This window comes from Staurois parvus, unplaced genomic scaffold, assembly GCF_062004578.1.
Source record: "Staurois parvus isolate SC_StPar_1 unplaced genomic scaffold, SC_StPar_1.0 ptg000021l, whole genome shotgun sequence".
Taxonomy (NCBI): Eukaryota; Metazoa; Chordata; class Amphibia; order Anura; family Ranidae; genus Staurois; species Staurois parvus.
Window position 1 is genome coordinate 12,515,885 of NW_028317817.1, and position 20,658 is coordinate 12,536,542.

The following is a 20,658-nucleotide window of genomic DNA, read 5'->3' on the forward strand; positions in this document are numbered from 1 at the left end:
TTGATATTTTCACAGTATATATTAATTAGTTGTATTTTTAAGCATATAAGTATTGGCACGGTAGTATTAGAGTGCGGTAATTATCAATTGTTTTTATATATAGTATACATCTTATGAGGGTGAGCAAAGATTCCAGCGATCTAATACACTGATTGTTGACTCCAGTGGCTCACAAGTCCATTCATATAACAGTGTCACCATAGTGACACTGTACTACTTGTGGGGGGGTTATGATGATTTTTTATTTTTTTTTACACTGATTGCTTTTATACACATAAAGGTTGTAAAAGCAATCATTTCTCCTTCTCTCTGGCTGCATTCCTGCAGCCATTGAGAAATACTGTGAGAGCTGTGATTGGTCACAGCTTGTCACACGGTACAAGGTTGTTGTGAATAGCCTTGTATTATGTGACCTCTGTGATCATTCATAGATTTTGCAAGTAGTAAGCAATGATGTCAGGAAGTGACTACTGTTCATGTGATCACTGATTGGCAAATCACTGATCACTGAACACATGAATCAGGACCTTACACAGCAGTCCCGTACATCGATCTGTGTTCCGCTATGTCCAGTGGACACAGCAGGCACAGATCTCAGCACTGCTCACTCCCAGGGAGCAGGCACAGGCAATGGATGCAGGGGGACGTTTAGAAATGTCCCCCCACATCGACAACGCTGCTGTCCGGCTCATGCTGATAATAAAGTGGTTAAAGAAATCAGCAGAGCTTTGCCTCATTTCAGAGTTCCCCCTCGGATCTAAAGCAACTGCACTTGCAATGCACTTGAAGTATGTGCCTTTAGTAAATCAACCCCATAGTGTTTCTGTATTTGGATATTTGTGATGAGCATGCCCTGTCATTGGTTTTAGAGTGCAATTATTTATTTCCCCTTTTTTAATAAACAGTGTCTAAAGATAATACACTAGGCTGGTGCATCCTCTTTATGTTCTTCTGTACATAGTGTGTTTCAACCCCAGTCTGAGATGGGCATCAATACATGGTGAACACTGGAGAGTGTAAGTGGACCTGGAATAGTGAGCGTTCATCTAAAAATTGAGCAGCAAACCTGAGTGCAGGAGGTTGAATGCTGATTTATGACCTCATCTTCTCATGATCGTAGCACATTCCTATAGACAAGGATAGGTAGCCTCTCCATTGTGCTCTCCATATATGGGTAAAGCTGGATGTACACTAGTAGACTGTTAAATTAAAATTTGGACGAAAGTTTGCAGCACATATGATGGCTTGGTGAATGTTGTTCAAAATTTTGTTTGTTTTTAACATTTGATTTTTTTGCAAAATCTTCATTGTTTTTTGTTTCAAATATACAGGAAAATAAAATAAAGAACAAAATAAATTTGTGGTGTCACAAGAACGCAATATCATAATAATGAGCATGTAACCATTATTATTTATTATTGAAGTGTAATATCCAGTATATATAAACAAATCATAACATAAGGCTTATTCTATTGAGTGTCATTTCCTGTACGAAAACCACATTCACTGTTAGAAAATTCTTCAAGAAAAAATTTCCATCCTGCTCCTGCACATTTTCTTGTTACTATGGTTGAAAGCAAATGTCGATTTTACCCAACTAACGATTAGAAAATCAAACAAACTACAAAGCAAAAATTTGTGTTTGAAAATCTACTAGTGTACACCCAACATGAGACTGCAGTAGGTCCAGTTGTAGACATGTGTGTTTAGTTTCGTGACAAATTGATTTCCGGATGAAAATTTGATTTTCGGAGATTCAGATGTATATGAATCTCTGATTGGACATGAAACAACAAATCCAAAAAAGGTTATAACAAAATTAACTAATGCATTTGTTTCATTCAGATGGCGTCACATGATGTGATAGTAGTTCGGGTCCATGGGGAAATTAATAAAATGTTTGAATTTGTTCCCTAATTAGGATTCATGTAAATTTGTGATTTAAGTGAATTTGTAATTGTCACAGTTAATCTGTTCAGCAACTTTTAAATTTGTGATTTAAAGTGAATTTGTAATTGTCACAGTTAATCAGTTCAGCAACTCTTACATTTGAAAAATTCAGGGCTGTTGAATTTTGCATCATTTATTATGTTGCGTCTAGAAATATAAAATACTTCCAAATAGTTTTCATATATGAATATCAAATCCTCCCGAAATACATAGCAATCTTCCAGAAAAACTGCAAATGTTTTCGAATCAACCCGGACTGATGAATATATGAAACAAATGTTGAAGATACACAACAAATTCCAAAAACAAATCGATTCAACATGATTAATATGACAAAATTAAATTCCTCAATGAACAAATGCTTCTGAAACAAAAATTTCCAGTGTGCACATGTCTACAGGATATCCCTATCTGAGGTGATAAAGTAGGGGCTGTTCTTCGAATAAGGTGCAATCTATGCTATTAAAATGGCAATTTGTTTTTTTCTATTTTTTTGTACTGCTAAACTGAGATGGAGCCTATTTTATCGGCATGAGCCTAAAAGCCAGTGAAACACAGTTAATTTCCCTGTGGACTGCCAAAACAAACTGAAAACAAAGTGCATGGAATCACAGACAACATTACAGTATAACAATGATATTCATAAGCCAGGCCAAAGCCTTTGGACATGTTAGAATAGTTCAAATATGGAACATTCTGTGGACTTTAATAAATTATTTATATTGAAGTACACTGTTTTCCTTTCCTTAAAAGTATGAAGGAAAATGTAAATTTTTATAATACACTGGATACATTCTTTTTTGTCACAAAATGCAATCCATGGGATGGGTTTCTTCAAACTGACGCAATGAAATTTGACAAATTTGCCATATTTTCCATACCTGAGTTTCTGAAATGGATTACTTTGCCAGAAGGCCTGGGTTTCTCATCACATTTCTTTGGCAGAAAAAGCAGGGTTATGCTTCTGTCAGATTTGAAATTGGGACCCACACTGAACCTGAATCTATTTCCCTTCTCAACAGAGTAGTGGTTACCTTTGTGCTTGATCGATTGATAACCACCATTTTGTTGAGAAGAGAAGTAGATTGAGAAAAGGAAACGGTGTACTTTGACTTGATTTCAAAAATAAAAGAAATGTAAAACAGAATGTAAAAGCAGCTATAATTCTGTAGAACAAAGCCTCCCAGCTCTGACAATTGTCAGGCAGTGGGAAAAACAAATCGAATTCTAGGATGTATCACTAGAGGGGTCACCAGCAGGAGGATTCCTCTATATCACATTTGTCAAACACAAGGCCCGCGGGCTGAATCTGGGCTGCCAGGCCATTTCATGTGGCTCTCACATCTCTCCTGCAGCTGCGGCACCCCACCTCACCTCCACCCCCACCTTGTTTTGTCAGTTGGCAGCAGAGAGGAGGACAGAACTCCTCTGCCAGATCTAGCCGTGGAGAGGCTTGTCTCTGTCCCTTCCCTGTTTCGGCTGTCAGCAGCAGAGAGGAAGACAGACCGTCACCTACAGATTCTGTGTGTCCCTGTGCAGTGGCAGCACTCCCTCATCTCTGTCTCCCCCAGTCTCAGTGTTCAGCAGTTTGACACCCCTGCTCAATATAGATCTTTAGTTAGACCTTATTTAGAATACTGTGTCCAATTCTGGTGATATTACTTACAAAAATATATTAATAAGAACAGGCAACAGGATTTTGTCAAGAGACAGGCAACAAAATGGTGAAAGCTCTAATGGATACAATATATCAGGAGAGACTGCAGAAACTTAGGAGAAGTATTGGATTTTTTTTCATACTTCCCTAGGTGGATACAGCATTGATCCAATTGAGCCAGTTCTAAGGCTGTGAGCTGAGTGATCAAACACCACTGATCGCTCAGGTTTCTCCACTGCTCTGAGCAGAGAGCCATGACTGTCAGTCTCTGGCTCTCTGCTCTGCCCCTCCTGCTCTGGAGCACTGGGCCGTGGTGGGGAAGAAGCGGCTGGCTAGGGCTCTCAGTGGCTCACTGAGAGGCTGAGCCAGGTGCTGGTCCAGGTTCCTGGGTGGATCCTGACCATATGGTTGTGATCTTTCCCAGCCTAGACCGCCTCTGTGACATCAGCTGACAGTGAGCTTTAGCCCTCTGTTGGCTGAAAACGGATCACAGGACTGCAGAATGAACTGCACTTCTGTGATCCACAGGAGAAGTACAGCCAAACAAGCTATGGCTGTACTTCTTGTCTAAATATATACAGTCTGGAGGGACAAAGGGAAAGGGGAGAAATTATGGAAAGCTTTAAACACATTACGGGTTTAAATAAAGTTCAAGAGAGCAGTATTTTTAGTATGAATCTAAGATCTAAGAACTCAGGAACATGACCTAAACTACCAAGAGGAAAGTTCAAAACTAATCCTAGAAATGTTTATTTTACTGAAAGAGTAGTTGATGCTTGAAAAAGACTTCCAGAAGAGGTAGTGAGTCAGTCATCAGCAAGTGAATTCAAACATGCTGGGTACAAACATAGATCTATCCTCAGACAAAATAAGCTGAAAAAAATGAAAAACCTATATAAACAATCAAAATAAAAAGAAACAGACTCAATGGACCACTTGGCTTTTTTTCTGCCATCACTTTTCTCTGTTTCTATGCAGGGTTACAGATATCATTGTGATGCTGTAAAGTTGTCAGGGATTCATTAAATGCATTTTTTCTGTGTTGCTAGCAGGGAGGGCGGTGAAATGTTCAGGGTATACAATTATTGGAATCCTTTCCCATCATCCCGCTCCTCCACTAGATTGGATAAACAACAGAAATGGATCTAATGGGTATAAAACAGAGCCATGGATAAGCCTGGATGTAGTGTAGAGATTCATATGAATTATATGTGTTCCCTGCTTGTCTAAAAGGTGTGTCAGTCAAACATGTCAGTCAGTGAGAAGATTTGGCTCAATTAGCCAGTCAGCTGTTGTTTCTCAAACAAATATTAGGGGCAATAACAAAATGAACACAAGTGAACATACAATAAGCTGGAAACAAGAAACATATTTGCAGTTTTATTTCTCTAGCACTCAAGAGGACATTTTTTTGAGCTGGAAAGATACAAAATCTAGCAGTGTTGTTATGGACTGAGTGTTGATGGCAGATGTTGTTACTGCCATACAAGAAGGAAACAAGAAAGCACACGATAAGATATAAAGCAGCTAGCATGAAAAGATAAACCCCTACATCCTCAAAAAATGAATAAATGGTAAGATGTTGTTACTGAGTGCCCTCTGTAAATTTTAAAGTCAACCTGTCCCATATTTTGAACACTTAAAAGTCTGCCTAGTAGCACACACCACAAGGTGCCTGCTATTTTTTGGGTTGGATCATAACTCAAACTCAGCACTTTTAATCCCCACAAACCTCCAACCATATGAAATCTGAAATACCAATTATTTTATGTACCTTTTTGTTTTGCATTTCTTTCCTCCTCACCCTGAAACTAAATCAGTGAAGAGCACAGAAGAGGCTTCTCTGACTTTCCAAATGGAAGAAAAATATATTTGACATATATTGTAAAAATATTCTTCCCAAAATATATTGACATATATTTAAAATACTACAATTTTAGCCGTATTCAATATATTTCAAAATATATTAATATATTTAAGAATGTATTTATATATTTAAGAATGTATTTTTATATATATATATATATATATATATATATATATATATATATGTATAGGTAAACATGTATATATACTGCATGTTGTAATGTTACAAAATATATGAAGAATATTTTTCAAAATATATATTTTTAAATATATTCTTCAGATTTTTTTAACATATAAAATAGTCATTGTAACATATATTTTTACATATATTTTACATATATTTGTAAATGCATTCCAAAGATGTAGATTAAATGTATTTTTAAAGATATACAGTATATTTGAAAATGTATTTTTAAAAATATTTTTCATATACTTTGTAATAAAAACGTATTTCAACATACAGTGTATGTATATATATATATATATATATATATATATATATATATATATATGTATGTATATTGATATATATTTTTAAATATATTGAATACAGTCAACATTGTAGTATTTCAAATATATGTCAATTTAAAATATAACTTTCTGACCTGAGAATGAGCTTTTCATGTAAATGTCTAAAAAAAAGGTTCACATTATCATTAGTGGTTCAGTGTAGTATAGATTGATTTAAGATTGGTGCTTCCTTCTCCTGGTGGGGGCAAACATTACTAGGAAGGCTTTGAAGCCTCACAGTCACTCACAAGCACAATGGCAATATTCCATTGAACCACCATTCTTACATAAACTTATATTATAGAATTGCGCTCACATTTTCTACCCTTTCTGTTATCCATTATCCTGCTTCCTAAAGCAAACAATTGTCCAGTTTTTTTAGGCCGTTATATCTTTTTATCCCATTGTATGTATGTGAGTATCACATTTTTATGAATTTTTTATCCATAGTAATATTAATTAATAACTAGTGATTGATAGTAATAGACAAAGTGATATATCTTTAATTTATTAGCAGCAGGACTTTTTCATGCTTTCATGTAGTTTATATGTTTGTGAACCTTTAGACACAATTACACTCAATAGATGATGTATTCTGAAAGCATTATTATATATGTCCACAAGATGGCACAGCTCCATATTCTGCATTCTCCCTATTAAGTAAAATCTATGTTATAGTCTCCCAGAGCAAACTAGGCTTTGTGTGAGTAATTCCAGTAAATACAATTATAAAAGAATAAATATGAAAAAAGCACAATTATGTTCGTATAATTTTATTTTATTTTCAGTGCAGCTGTAACAGTTTTTACATGATAGAAGCTATTAATAATAAAATAAAAATAAAGATAATTTGTCTCTAATTAAAGTAAAATTTTAATAGCACTTGTAGGTGACTGTGTTCATTTAAAAAAAATAAAGAATACTGTAGTCTGGGCCCAGCCAACACCATTCACAGCTTTCATTCCAAGCAGCTTTTGCATAGATTTATTTAAATAAACACCTAAATGTAAAGAGTTACTAAACCCACAACAGTAAAATCAGTCAGTATATGCAGTAAAGCATGCTTGTTATACTCACTGTGGAATCTAAGGGGTTAATCCTCTGCATTGTGTAAAAAGGCTGTTTGATCCTGAATTCTCTGATCATCCCCTTCTTCCACTGCCCCCCTCTTATCTCCAGATAAAACATATTGTATGGAGACACTCTGCACATGTGTAGTTTGATGTGTATTGCTAGAGAAGTTTTTTTTTCTTGTGTCATGGCAGGAATTATACCCTCTGTTGATTTTGGAAGATGCTACTGCCCGCTAAACACAACTCAAGTTGAATAGGGCTGCTCTACAACAGCCCCACAACTGTTGCATTGCACACAGTTGCAACAAGCTGGTGCTGGGTTCAAGGGGTTAAAATAGCCGGTGAGGAGATGATTCAGCATCTCCTCACCATATAATGTTCTCTGAAGAGTGATCCGAATGCAGATTGTTCTTCAGACAGCAAGGCTAGTGTGAATGAGCCCTAAGGGTTAAAGATCAAGCAAGCAGAGGGAGGAAAGGGACAAAGCACACAGAGATGCTGCATTCTTTTCTCCCTGTCAGACAGTCTCCTCTTAGGCAGCCCTTATATTGATCATCAGAATCTCCTGTACTTCTGTAGCACGACAAATGATAGCACATTGTTCAGATGTGAATGTGTCCAATCAGGGGCGGACTGACAACTCATGGGGCCCCCGGGCAATAGGGGATCATGGGGCCCCTGTGTCCTTGCCCACACTCAAAAAAGCCTATAAAAAAGGTACCAGGGGCATTTTATGGGGCCCTCTACTGACCCGGGACCCTCGGGCAGTGCCGGAGTTACTGATTGGTCAGTCCGCCCGTGTCCAATAGAGTAAAGGGGAAATCTTATTGTTGAGCACTGTTGCACTTACTGTAATGCTCAACACATCACTTAGGTATGAATGGATGCTACAATGTCCTCATCGCCATGCTCAATTCATTTTGTCATGTGATGTGATCAAGGACTCATGTGATGTGATCAAGCGTGATGGGTTTGGTGAAAAAATATTGTGCTGTTGTTACATTCTTTTTTTTTTTTATAGTGAATATTTTTGTGGTCATTTTAAAGCCTGAAAATGCATTGTGTGTTTGCTGCTGATAATTGAGCACTACCTGACTTTTATGACATGAATTAAAATAACATCTGATGATTGTGGCTTGTTTTTGCTGGATTTCTGAGTAATAAACATTACAAAGACATACCAAACTTGGTTGGTTCATAAACAGTGTCTTGTCTGGAAGATGTTTTTTGCGTGCAAACCATTTGTAAACCTAGCTCTGTCTGCTTATAGAACGCATTGGATTTGAAAGTCCAGTGCAATGTCCATAGATGGGGTAACACAGCCAGCAGGAGAGGGACTTTGGTTGTTAGGATGCACTGGAGACATGAATCCCTTGATGCAGTGAGTAGATATTTGGTCAAACATGCCTTTTTGGTGAAATTTTGCAATGACCTTGCTGAGAAGTTTTAATCTATTCATATTTCCATTTTTTGTCCACCATCCAAATGTTTATTGACTAGAACTTTTCTAGTTAGTTAGTTTACATATATAAAATGTCAGTTCTCAGGTGAGATTTTGACAGCTGTAGTTAAAGTACTCAAAAAAACACTTACAAAAAAAAAACTCACGCTACAAGCACATAGTAGAATGGACATTTCTATTTAATAGTAGCAATTGAAAAGTGTATTTGCAGAACTACTTTTACCTGTTATCTAAAAAAAAGGAAAAAAACAAACCTGTTCAAATTCAAGGCCATTTCGTGCAGTATAAATGTATACTTTCTTTCCAGTGAGCACTGCAGCCATTGCAGTCATATCGAACATCAGGTTTCTGGGTCAGTTTTAAAGGGGACCTGTATCTACAGTCAATAGTTAAATGGTTAAACGTTTGTACTACAGAGGTGTAACTACAGATCACAGGGTAATATGTGGAAATGTCTTTGAACTCACTTTATTATTCTCTACTATTGCCTCATAGCAACACAATAGTCTTTTGTGTCGTGATAGATCTGCCATTGTGTTAAAGTATAATTAAAGGCAAACTTTTTTTTTTTTAACTTTTGGAGACGGTTAAACCCCTGTCATGTTTTTATTGCTGTTTGTGTCCCCATTAGCGAGATTCACCCTCTCTATTTTTCCTGTTTACCATTATTATTGAAAGGAAAGTAAAAGAAAATCCCAATTTTTGGGTTGTTCCCAGAAAGGTAATAGAGAAGAGTAAGAAATAGGGACACTAGTTCTGGTGACCTGGGGTGCCAAAGAAATTTCCTTAATTTGCAGGATTTCCTCCGCAGTGGGACAGAGATGGTAAAAAAAAATCTGACAGGGATTATAACCTTATAAAAGTCTATAGTTTTACTTTAAGAATATTGGAAATGATAATAAATAACCAAATTCCTAATATGACCAGTTAAATCCAAAATGAGTACAGATCCATAGAATTAAAAAAACATTTTAACTTTTTCATACACATGGGGATATCGGGGCATACATTTTATAAGAGAGTTCTGGATGGACTGTTGCGAACTGCAAACTAATGCAAAAACAATCAATATTATTAATATTATTATTATACAGTATTTATATAGCGCCAAAGGGTATGCTCAGCGCTGTACAGTAGCAAGGGGGACAGAACATGAGACAAGACAGTAACAAAACAGTACACGAGGGGTTCAAGGGCCCTGCTCTTTCGAGCTTACAATCTAGGAGGGAGGGGACGGTGATACAGGAGGAGATGGCTGTGGGGGATGGAATGGTGGGAGGAGTAGAGGTGGTTGTTAGGTGAGGTCAGGTGTTAGGTGAGGTTGGGGTAGGCTTCCCTGAAGAGGAGGGTTTTCAGGGTGCGCCTGAAGGTGAGGAGGGTGGGTGACAGTCTGATGGATTGGGGTAGGGAGATCCAGAGGATGGGGGAAGTCCTAGAGAAGTCCTGCAATCGGGCGTGGGAGGAGGAGACCAGGGAGCTAGAGAGTAGGAGGTCCTGTGAGGAGCGGAGGGCACAGGTAGGGTAGTATTTGGGTATCAGGTCAGTTATGTAGTTTGGGGCGGCGTTGTGAATGGCTTTGTAGGTCAGGGTTAGCAGTTTGAATTTGATGCATTTGGCAATCGGGAGCCAGTGAAGGGATTGGCAGAGGGGGGAGGCAGATGTGGAGCGGTTGGTGAGGTGGATGAGTCTAGCCACTGAGTTTAGGATCGACTGGAGTGGGGATAGCGTTTGTTTGGGTAGGCCAGTGAGAAGGGAATTGCAATAGTCCAGACGTGAGATGATGAGGGAGTGTACGAGTTGTTTGGTGGTGTCTGGGGTGAGGAATGTGCGTAACTTGGAGATGTTGCGGAGGTGGAGCCTGCAAGATCTAGATAGCAGTTGGATGTGGGGTAGGAAGTGAGGTGGGAGTCCAGGGTGACACCCAGGACTTTGGCATGTGGGCTGGGAGAGATGGTGGCGTTGTTAGTAATGATGGAGAGGAGGGGGGGGCACGGGGGGGGGGAGACCAGGAGCTCGGTTTTGGATAGGTTAAGTTTGAGGATAAACAAGTTCAGCACTAAATAAGCTAAATAAATATAAACTGTTAAGTGCAAGTATTACATATACACACAATGTGTGATCTTAAATAAAATGCAAATAGTGCAAAAAGTTTTATATATATACAGTGGGGATGGAAAGTTTGGGCACCCCAGCTAAAAATTTGTATTAATGTGCATAAAGAAGCCAAGGAAAGATGGAAAAATCTCCAAAAGGCATCAAATTACAGATTAGACATTCTTATAATATGTCAACAAAAGTTAGATTTTATTTCCATCATTTACACTTTCAAAATAACAGAAAACAAAAAAATGGCGTCTGTAAAAGTGTGGGCACCCTGCAGAGTTAATATCTTGTACTGCCCCCTTTGGCAAGTATCACAGCTTGTAAACGCTTTTTGTAGCCAGCCAAGAGTCTTTCAATTCTTGTTTGAGGTATCTTTGCCCATTCTTCCTTACAAAAGTCTTCCAGTTCTTTGAGATTTCTGGGCTGTCTGTCACGCACTGCTCTTTTAAGGTCTATCCATAGATTTTCAAATTATGTTGAGGTCAGGAGATTGTGAAGGCCATGGCAAAACCTTCAGTTTACGCCTCTTGATGTAATCCCCCGTGGATTTCGAGGTGAGTTTAGGATCATTATCCATTTGTAGAAGCCATCCTCTCTTTAACTTCAGCTTTTTCACAGATGGCATCAAGTTACCATCCAAAATTTGCTGAAATTTTATTGAATCCATTTTTCCTTCTACTCGTGAGATGTTCCCTGTGCCACTGGCTGCAACACAACCCCAAAGCATGATTGATCCAACCCCATGCTTAACAGTTGGACAGAGGTTCTTTTCATTAAATTCTGTGCCCCTTCTTCTCCAAACGTACCTTTGCTCATTCCGGCCAAAAAGTTAAATTTTAACCTCATCGGTCCACAGAACTTGTTTCCAAAATGCATCAGGCTTGTCTATATGTTCATTTGCAAAGTTCAAACGATGATTTGGTGAGGACGTAGAAGAGGTTTTCTTCTGATGACTCTTCCATGGAGACCATATTTGTACAAGTATCTCTTTATAGTGTACCACAACTCCAGTGTCTGCCAGATCTTTCTGGAGGGATCGTGCAGTCAAACGTGGGTTTTGAATTGTGTTTCTCACAATCCTGCGAGCTGTTCTGTCTGATATTTTTCTTGGTCTTCCAGATCTTCCTTTAACTTCCACTGTTTCTGATGACTGCCATTTCTTAATTACATTCCGAACAGAGGATATTGACATCTGAAAACGCTTTGCTATCTTCTTATAGCCTTCTCCAGCTTTGTGAGCGTCAACTATTTTCAGTTTCAGTTTTCTAGACAACTGCTTAGAAGAACCCATGGTGCTGATTGTTGGGGCAAGGTCAGATGAGTCTGGGCATTTAAAACCTTTGAGATTGACATCACCTGGTCTTCCCAGACGATGATTGAGAACAATCCATGACACTGGCAGGTCTCAGCTTGGCAAAGGGGGCAGTGCATGCTATAAATTCTGCAGGGTGCCCAAACTTTTGCAGATGCCATTTTTTTGTTTTCTGTTATTTTAAAAGTGTAAATGATGGAAATAAAATGTAACTTTTGTTGACATATTATAAGAATGTCTAATCTGTAATTTGATGCCTTTTGGAGATTTTTCCATCTTTCCTTGGCTTCTTTATGCACATTAATACACATTTTTAGCTGGGGTGCCCAAATTTTCGATCCCCACTGTATATATATATATATATATATATATATATATAAAAATAAAACCTATATATGTTCCAATATATTTCTAGAGAACTGTTCAAAAATGCCAAAAAGTGTCCCAATATATCAATCCAAACGAATGTATTTATTAAAGGAAGGTAAACTTAAGAAAAGGGATACAACCTGCTTTGAGAACATTATATTTCACAAATTATATACATAAAACCAGTATTAAAACAAATTATACCTAAAAAGACGTAACATTGGAGTAAAAAATAAAAGAAATAAAATTTAAAGTTGGAGGAGCAAAATTCCATACAAAACCCTCAACAGCCACAATATACTTCTAAAAATACCAAATAATATCCTTAAGCTTTACTTGCTATAAATTACTACATATAAAGATATAACAACCCATAGAGAGGCTGCAATCACAATAAGAAAATGTATGTATACATAAACCAAGTTAGTAAATAGACTTCCAATAATTATTAAGCCTTAACTGTTATTAGTAAAACTATGTATATTCCATTCAATATTCAGTCCGAATGTGGTATATGTTTTAGGTTGATCAATCCATTTCGTTTCTAAACAAAAAATATTCCTTGTAATAAAACACCTCTCTAATGTAGAGAATATTTCTCTATGGCCATAAATAAGGTACATATAGAATCCCTATTATGATATTTCACATAATGTTTAGGTACACTATAATTGAAGAACCCTGATTTTTTATTTGTACTATGTTCTTTCAGTCTTGTCGGCAGTATCCTGACTGTCCTCCCCACATATTAATATGCACAGGAACATTGGATTAAGTACACCCAAATTTTTGTACTGCAAATGAAAAAAGGATTGTATATCATACCTTTTATTAGTTTGTTGGGATTGGAAGCATGTCAGTGTCCTACTTTTAAATGTATTAACATCACACACCGCACATTTGCGACAAGGTTAAAATCTTTTCACGTCCTGAAAGAACTGGGATTTTCTCGGGGGATCTATAACAGTTTTTAAAGTGATATTAAAGGCAGATTTTTTTTGGTTTAAAAGTAACAAACACATCATATTTACCTGCTCTGTGCAGTGGTTTTGCACAGAGCAGCCCCGATCCTCCTTTGTTTGGGTCCTCCGCTGGCACTCCTGGCCCCTCCCTCCTGCCTAGTGCCCCCCTAGCAAGCAGCTTGCAAAGGGGGCACCCAAGCAGGTTTGCCCCTGAGCCTCTGCTCTGTGTGTGTCAATGCATCGCACAGTAGCTCATTTTGAAATACCTTTAAATGAAGCCCTTCATTGGCGTGCTTTCAGCCCTGACAGGGCTTCCATCCACACCTGGTCTTCCTTTCCGGGTTCATGGGCTCTAGCCATTTTAATGGCCGAGCTGCAATGACGTCACTCCTGCTCATATGCATGGGAGTCACAGCCATGGCACAGAGCTCTGAGTGGAAGGCATGAATTTCTCATCCATTTAAAGTGCCTGCACCAGGGTGCAGAATCTCCTAAATGGTGCATGTTTAGGAGATATTCCTTGTACCTACAGGTAAGCTGTCATTCATAAAAAAAATAGAGTGGTTCAGGAAAATACCACAATATTGCCATTACACAGAGATAACGATTATAGTAAGTATTAATTTCCTATGATCCTGAGTTCCATTTAATGACCATAATGCAGTATATTCTAAAATCTCTCTATTGTTTATGAATGAAAAGCATTCAACCTGTTGAGGAAATAGGAGAACATCTGATTTTGCCCCATTCATACAAATGTACTAGCAGTTTCACTAGACAAGTAGCTATGCAGATGTTTTTATATAAGAGGATGTCTTCATGTCCTATATGGCAAAACTCGCTGGGAATTTCTCTACAGTGGCATTTATTTTCTATTCACATGCGGTATATCTACATATCCTTTATATGTATTAAATGTTTATTTTAATAAAATCTAGTGGTGAGCATTGGATCCTGGGGAAGGTGATTGTGAAGGGGAAATCCCTGCCACTGGACATTGAGTCTAGAAGTACCCAGGATCAAGAGAGGGATGGATGATTAACCTTGGAATGCTGTTCCTGCTAAGCAATCTCCTATGTCATTGAGCCTTTTCTGACCTTCTGTAAACACAGAGGCCATTTGCTGGGTGAGAATAATAAAAGAGCACTGTGTGGTGGTGAAATAAGTGGGAATTAAGAGGTGTTCACTGGAAATGAAGATTTGTCTTTGTGATTGACTATTTGTTCTTCATGTTGGGGTTTTTTGGCTTTGGGGATTTTGAATTGTTGGGCTACACTTTGATATATACATAGTAATGGGATAACAATATTTCAGTGTTCTTTTAATACTGATTATATAGATATATTATTTTGATGTTTGGCACTACATGTTATTGGAAAGTTGCACTCTTTTATTTTTAACATATTTTGTTTTGTATGTGAGTGAAACACATATTTTTGTGCTAGCTAGCTTTTTTACTAGGGAAAAAGTATATTGGCTGCATGGCAACAGTGTATATATTTTATTACTAAGCTTCCTTAAAGTGGTACTTTAGTCAGAAAATTAGGTCATTCTAGATCCCTTCATACTGTACCCTTTTGCAGGTATAGCTATATAAAACATAAAAAATAAGTGCCTCTACTATGTAAAATCCAGTAATACACTGTCCCACTCTGCTCTGCTCAAGCTCAGTTGCTATCCATTTTTCGTCATTGTGCCAAAAATATAGAGGCCGATCTGTTGACAGCCTAAAGATTTACTGCTGCTCAGGAGCTCTGGGCTTCAGCAAAATGGCAGTCTCCAGCAAGAAGACACAGGAGCAATGCTGGAGGCAAATTACAGCACACAGTATTTTTGGTAGCAGTATTATTAATATGGAATGTATGTTCCTTGCTAAAGAACATTTATTATGAAGTTATGGGTAAAGTTCCCCTTTAATGGGATCTTCTGCAACAAAGATATGTGCACAGGAATCCTACTGTTTGCTCTAAAATTACACTGATGTAAACCAAAAAAGTATAAATGTGTGTTTTAAAACACTTTTGGTTATATACTGTATGTATATGTGTGTCTATATACTGTATATATATATTATATAAAACATCGTTTAACTGTTTTTCGAAAAAAAATCTGTTCTAAGCAAAACCTTGTGTAGTTTAAATGGCAGAGCTATTTTCCTAAATATAACCTATTAACAGTTTTGCCTTGGGTTCAGAAGTTAGGAATACTGACAATGTGCAAATTTTTATGCACATCGGTTTGGTTTGCTTGGCCATTTCCTTTCTTTTTTCTTTAAACCTACACTCACTGGCTACTTTATAGGTACACCTGTTCAATTGCTTGGTAACACAGATTGCTAATCAGCCAATCACATGCTAGCAACTCAATGCATTTAGGCATCTAGACGTGGTGAAGACGATTTGCTGAAGTTCAAACTGAGCATCAAATGGGGAAGAAAGGGGATTTAAGTGACTTTCAATGTGGCATGGTTGTTGGTGCCAGACGGGTTGGTCAGCAGTTTTCAAAAACTGCTGATCTACTGGGATTTTCATGCACAACCATCTCTGGGGTTTACAGAGAATGGTCCAAAAAAGAAAAAAATGCCAGTGAGCAGCAGTTGTGTGGATGAAAATGCCTTGCTAAAGAGATTGGGCAGACTGTTTTGAGATGACAGAAAGGCAACAGTAACTCATGTCAATATGGACCAAATCTCTGAGGAATGTTTCCAACACCTTGTTGAATCTATGCCATGAAGAAGTAAGGCATTTCTGAAGGCAAAAGGGGGTCCAACCCAGTACTAGCAAGGTGTACCTAATAGAGTGGCCGGTGAGTGTATCTACTTAATTGTAATATTTAAACATCTGTAATATCTGTAGAAATGAGAACAGTACAGCCTATCAACAGTATAATGTTTAACAAAGTTACATTTTTAGAAACTCTTGTAAATTTCCACAACTTTACGCACAGTCCCTTTCTAACAGCTGTTCATTGGTCACTTTGATGTCCACTGGTTTGGCACAGCATTTCTGTAGAATAATTGTAACAAACATAAAACCTTCATGTCAGATCACAGCATTTCTCACAGTTCTTTCCAATTTCACTTGTAACTGTACTCCTCTCAGAGACTAATGTATCTACTTCAATTACCCATACTTTCTTCTTTTGTTTTATTTTATAACTGACACTGCCAGATTTCCCAGGGGGGGTTTATAATAGTGCTGCATGTTAAAATATAATCAGCCCTATTAATAGTAATTAGAGAATCGGTTTTAAAACCATGTGAATTGGCTCATTTTTTTCTTTTGTCCAAATCATACAATTCATGAATATTGATTGTCTGGATCCTGGGATTTGCAGATCACACTGACCTATATTCAAATATTCAGGTGAATTAAAAATTGGCATATGATGCCCATAAAATGATGCTCAATAGGGTATGCCTTGCCAGCTTCACCTCTCTACTGTTGCATGGAGTGGTCAAAATGGAATAGGCTGGCTGCTGTAATTAACATGTTTTTCCACATTGATACTCCTGGGTAGCAAATGTTATATGAAGCTATGACTTATAGTACTAGGATCATTGTTTTTAAATTGTTTACTAAATTACTGACACTAGTTTAGATGTACACATATAGTTCTTGGTAACATATTTGCGTTTTTATAGTATATTTTATTTATTTGGCCCAGACAATAATAGAAGATTTATAAGATTTTTTTTTATTTTTTGCCAGCAAATATTACATACAAATTTTTTTGATTATATACAATCACTATTTTAAGGTGCAGTGTCCTTTTCATGTATCTGCTTTGGTACCAGTTGTTCACAAATCTCAGTAACTCAAGCTAGAATTAACACATCCATGTGAAGTCAGAACCTAGACTCATCCAGCTCCTTCCATACAATTCTATTTGAGGGTTCAATCAGTGACAGCGAGACTGATTTACTAAAGGAGTTGAGACTTGTTACACAATAAATTGTGTGAGTATTCACTTCAGTTCTCCAGCCATGTGAAAAGCAAACCCCTCCAAACGATTGGATCACTGAAGTCAATAGAGACACAATTTCTTGTAAAGATTCTCAATTCCTTTTAAATCAGTCAAAAGTGTGAACGTAACCTACTTCTACTTTCCATTCGTTATTACTTTTATTATATAAGGTTTATATAGCACCAACAGTTTGCACAGCGCTTTGCAAAATAAAGGGTGGTACCCAGGGGCGGACTGACAACTCATGGGTCCCCCCGGGCAATAGGGAGTCATGGGGCCCCTGTGTCCTTGCCCAAACTCAAAAAAGCCTATGAAAAAGGTACCAGGGGCATCTCATGGGGCCCCCTACTGACCCCGGGCCCTCGGGCAGTGCCCGAGATTCCAAATGGTCAGTCCACCCCTGGTGGTACCACAGTTACAGTACAATTCAATACAAAAGGGTAAGGATGGTTCTGTTTGTGAAAGCTTACAATCTAAATGGAAAGGCAACTGATACTAAAGGTAATAACTGTGGTGAATGAGTTGATAGAGAGAGTAAGATTCCTGTTGTTAGAAATCATCACTACAAATTGGTGTCCTTGGTGATTCCTGTATTACATGTTTGTAAAACAAAGGTGGTTATTTACTAAACCTGGAGAGCGCAAAGTCTGGTGCATCTCTGCATAGAAACCAATCAGCTTCCAGGTTTTATTGTCAAGGCTTCATTGAACAAGCTGGAATTAGAAGCTGATTGGCTACTATGCACGGATGCACCAGATTCTGAGTGCACCCAATTTAGTACATATACCCCACAGAGTGTAGTGTAGTAGCAGATATATAAAATCATTGTAAAATTCTGTCAACCTTCAAAAAATAAAACAAAACTGATGCAATTTTTCCGGCAGACCTGATCAGAAACTACATTTTAATCTATGGGCAGCTGGGTGTAAACTGACCTGCATCGGTTTACATCCAATTACCTATGAGTCTGTCAAGATCTGAAAAAAAATGGAAAAGGTCTGTGGCTTTTCTGTGCCTTCTGTTCTGCTGTGTGGACTGGTTTCCTGCAGATTGGACTGGACAATGTGTCACAGTGTGTGATGTGGGGCTTTGGAGTTTCCCTTTAAGTCACAGTGAAATGATATATTTTACTTTCTTGCCATAATAGTTTTGTGGACCTCTAGGGGTAGCTGTAGCAGCAATACAATAGAAATATGTGAAGCTCTTTTTTTCTACATACCTGTGCCTGACTAGTACACATACCCTCTTTTCCATTCTATGCAATTCTTACTTCAGCTGTATTGCACATTTTATACATAAACCCACTTTTTCAACCACCCTACTGGAAATTTGAGTTGTCTACTACACTGACTGATGTTAGCATGAGACTGTCCACATTATAGAGAGAAACTTCATCACTGATGAGCTACTGAGGGATGGAGTCCAAATTTTAGACAGACTGGCCAGGATATAATTTCCATTAATGCAGAGTTGCATTGCCAAAGTTGTGTTAGGCTCCATTCACACGTGTAGGACTCCAAAGTTGGCTAGCTTTGGAGTGCAATTTTAACACAACTTTGAGGCAACATTGGATGAGTGCGACTTGGATGTGACTTGTCCCTCAGCAAAGTCGGACCCACTGTTGCACCTAAAACATTCAGGTACAACTTTCATGCAACTTTTGAAGGTTAACATTGAAGTCTATGATCCTCAAGTTGAATGAAAGGCAGACCAAAGTAGTGCATAAATTACTTTGAAGTCGCTGCAACTTTAAGTCACACATATATGAATGGTTACCATTGGAAAACATGGAGTGCAACTTGTCATGCAACTTTGATGTCCAAGATCGTATGGCAAGTCGCACAAGTGTGAATGGGGCCTAACCTGAAAGTAATGATGTTTTCCAATGCAGTCTATGTGGAATTGTTCATGTGGCATCACAGGTCACATAGCTTAGCTCCTCAAAACCTAACTAAATAGAGCAGGCCATAATTTGTATTGAAAAATACCTAAAACAATGTCATAAATAAATCACACTCATAAATGTCATTTATTAATAACAGAACCATCGTTCTCAAGCATTTTCTGTCTTCCTAGGTCGTGTGTGATGCTTAAAAGAATGCACAGAACTACCTATCCATAATGCCTAGCAGCATGTCAGGTAAGTTGCATTTCTTGAAAATGATATTTGTCTATATGCCAGTGGTTTTGTCTGTGGATTGTACTCTATATGTGATATGCAAAAGGAAACCTATACTGAGAGAAATTTGAGGCCATCATTGTTGATCTCTGCTACTTAAAACCCCTGAGCGATGAGCTGTGGAGGAGGTGGGAGTGGTTGGCTCATGCTCTCAGTGGCTAATTGAGAGACTGAGCCAGCTACCAGTCCGGGCATCTGGGTGGATCCTAACCATATTGTCGGGATCCTTTCAGAGCCTGGACTGACTGTGACAACACCCGACAGAGAGTTTTCACCCGCTGTTGGCTGAAAACGGGTCACAGAAATGCGGAACGAAATGCACTCCTGTGATCCCCAGGAGAAATACAGTCAAAATAGCTTTGGCTATACTTCTTTAAAAATGCCTCTTTTATAGGTGTTTGATTTTGTTTTTCAGCCTGTAAAAGCACCTCTATGTGTCCATGCATGTAGGCATTTACAAAGGTTTTAGAGAGGAGCGTTTACAGGCTGAAAAAAACATCACCAGCTAATTCAATGGAGGAGCTTTTGGGCATGCTTAACATGTCTAAACACTAGAGGTGTTTAGCACTTGAGCGTTCATTCTTTCCAAGCCCTTGATGCTCTTAAAGGTATGTGCAACGTGTGGCTTTATGTGTGTGTTTTTTAGCTGCTTTTTCCTGCCAGGAGTAAAGTGTTCAGAGGAGAAATTCAAACACCCATTGTGCATGAGTCCTTACTGTATATTTTATAGCGGTGTGTGTGTGTAGCCAGAATTAAGGTTAGCAGTGACTATCCCTCTTTATGGAGGGCCCGTGTTTACTTATTCTCAGGACAGTTAAGCACAAGATGACTCAAGGTGCGATGTAGCCTAAAACCGAAATCCTTCCTGTCTAGAACCATATTTATCATGCATAGCACTAGTGTAAATCAAATATTATTTGAGGTTATCCAATGGCTCCTATGTTACTGTATGAAGAGTGTGCTGCTAAAATTTAGAATGGGAAAACTATAGAGGTTCATAATTATATCCTAGTTAAGGTGACAGATGTTGGTAATCATGAAAGTGTGAAGGCAAAAATGGGTTTAATATTGAACTTTTTTTCCCCTACTTCTACTTGCTAGCAAAATATGCTAAGCTTTATAAAACATAATTAATGATTATGGCCAGGGACGGACTGACCATTTGGAAACTTGGGCACTGCCCGAGGGCTCGGGGTCAGTAGGGGACCCCATGAGATGCCCCCGGTACCTTTTTCATAGGATTGTTTGA

The 20,658-nt window shown here is 38.0% G+C and overlaps 1 protein-coding gene across 1 annotated transcript in view; it reads left to right on the top strand.

The window, feature by feature from the left end:
- The window catches only part of THRB (thyroid hormone receptor beta), a 503,781-nt gene that overhangs the window by 382,139 nt on the left and 100,984 nt on the right, over positions 1-20,658 (top strand). Inside the window, exon 4 of the mRNA XM_089690950.1 lies at positions 19,307-19,370. Within this exon, the coding sequence (XP_089547076.1) occupies positions 19,352-19,370 (19 nt within the window). The 5' untranslated portion in view covers positions 19,307-19,351. The remainder of the gene's footprint in view (positions 1-19,306; positions 19,371-20,658) is intronic.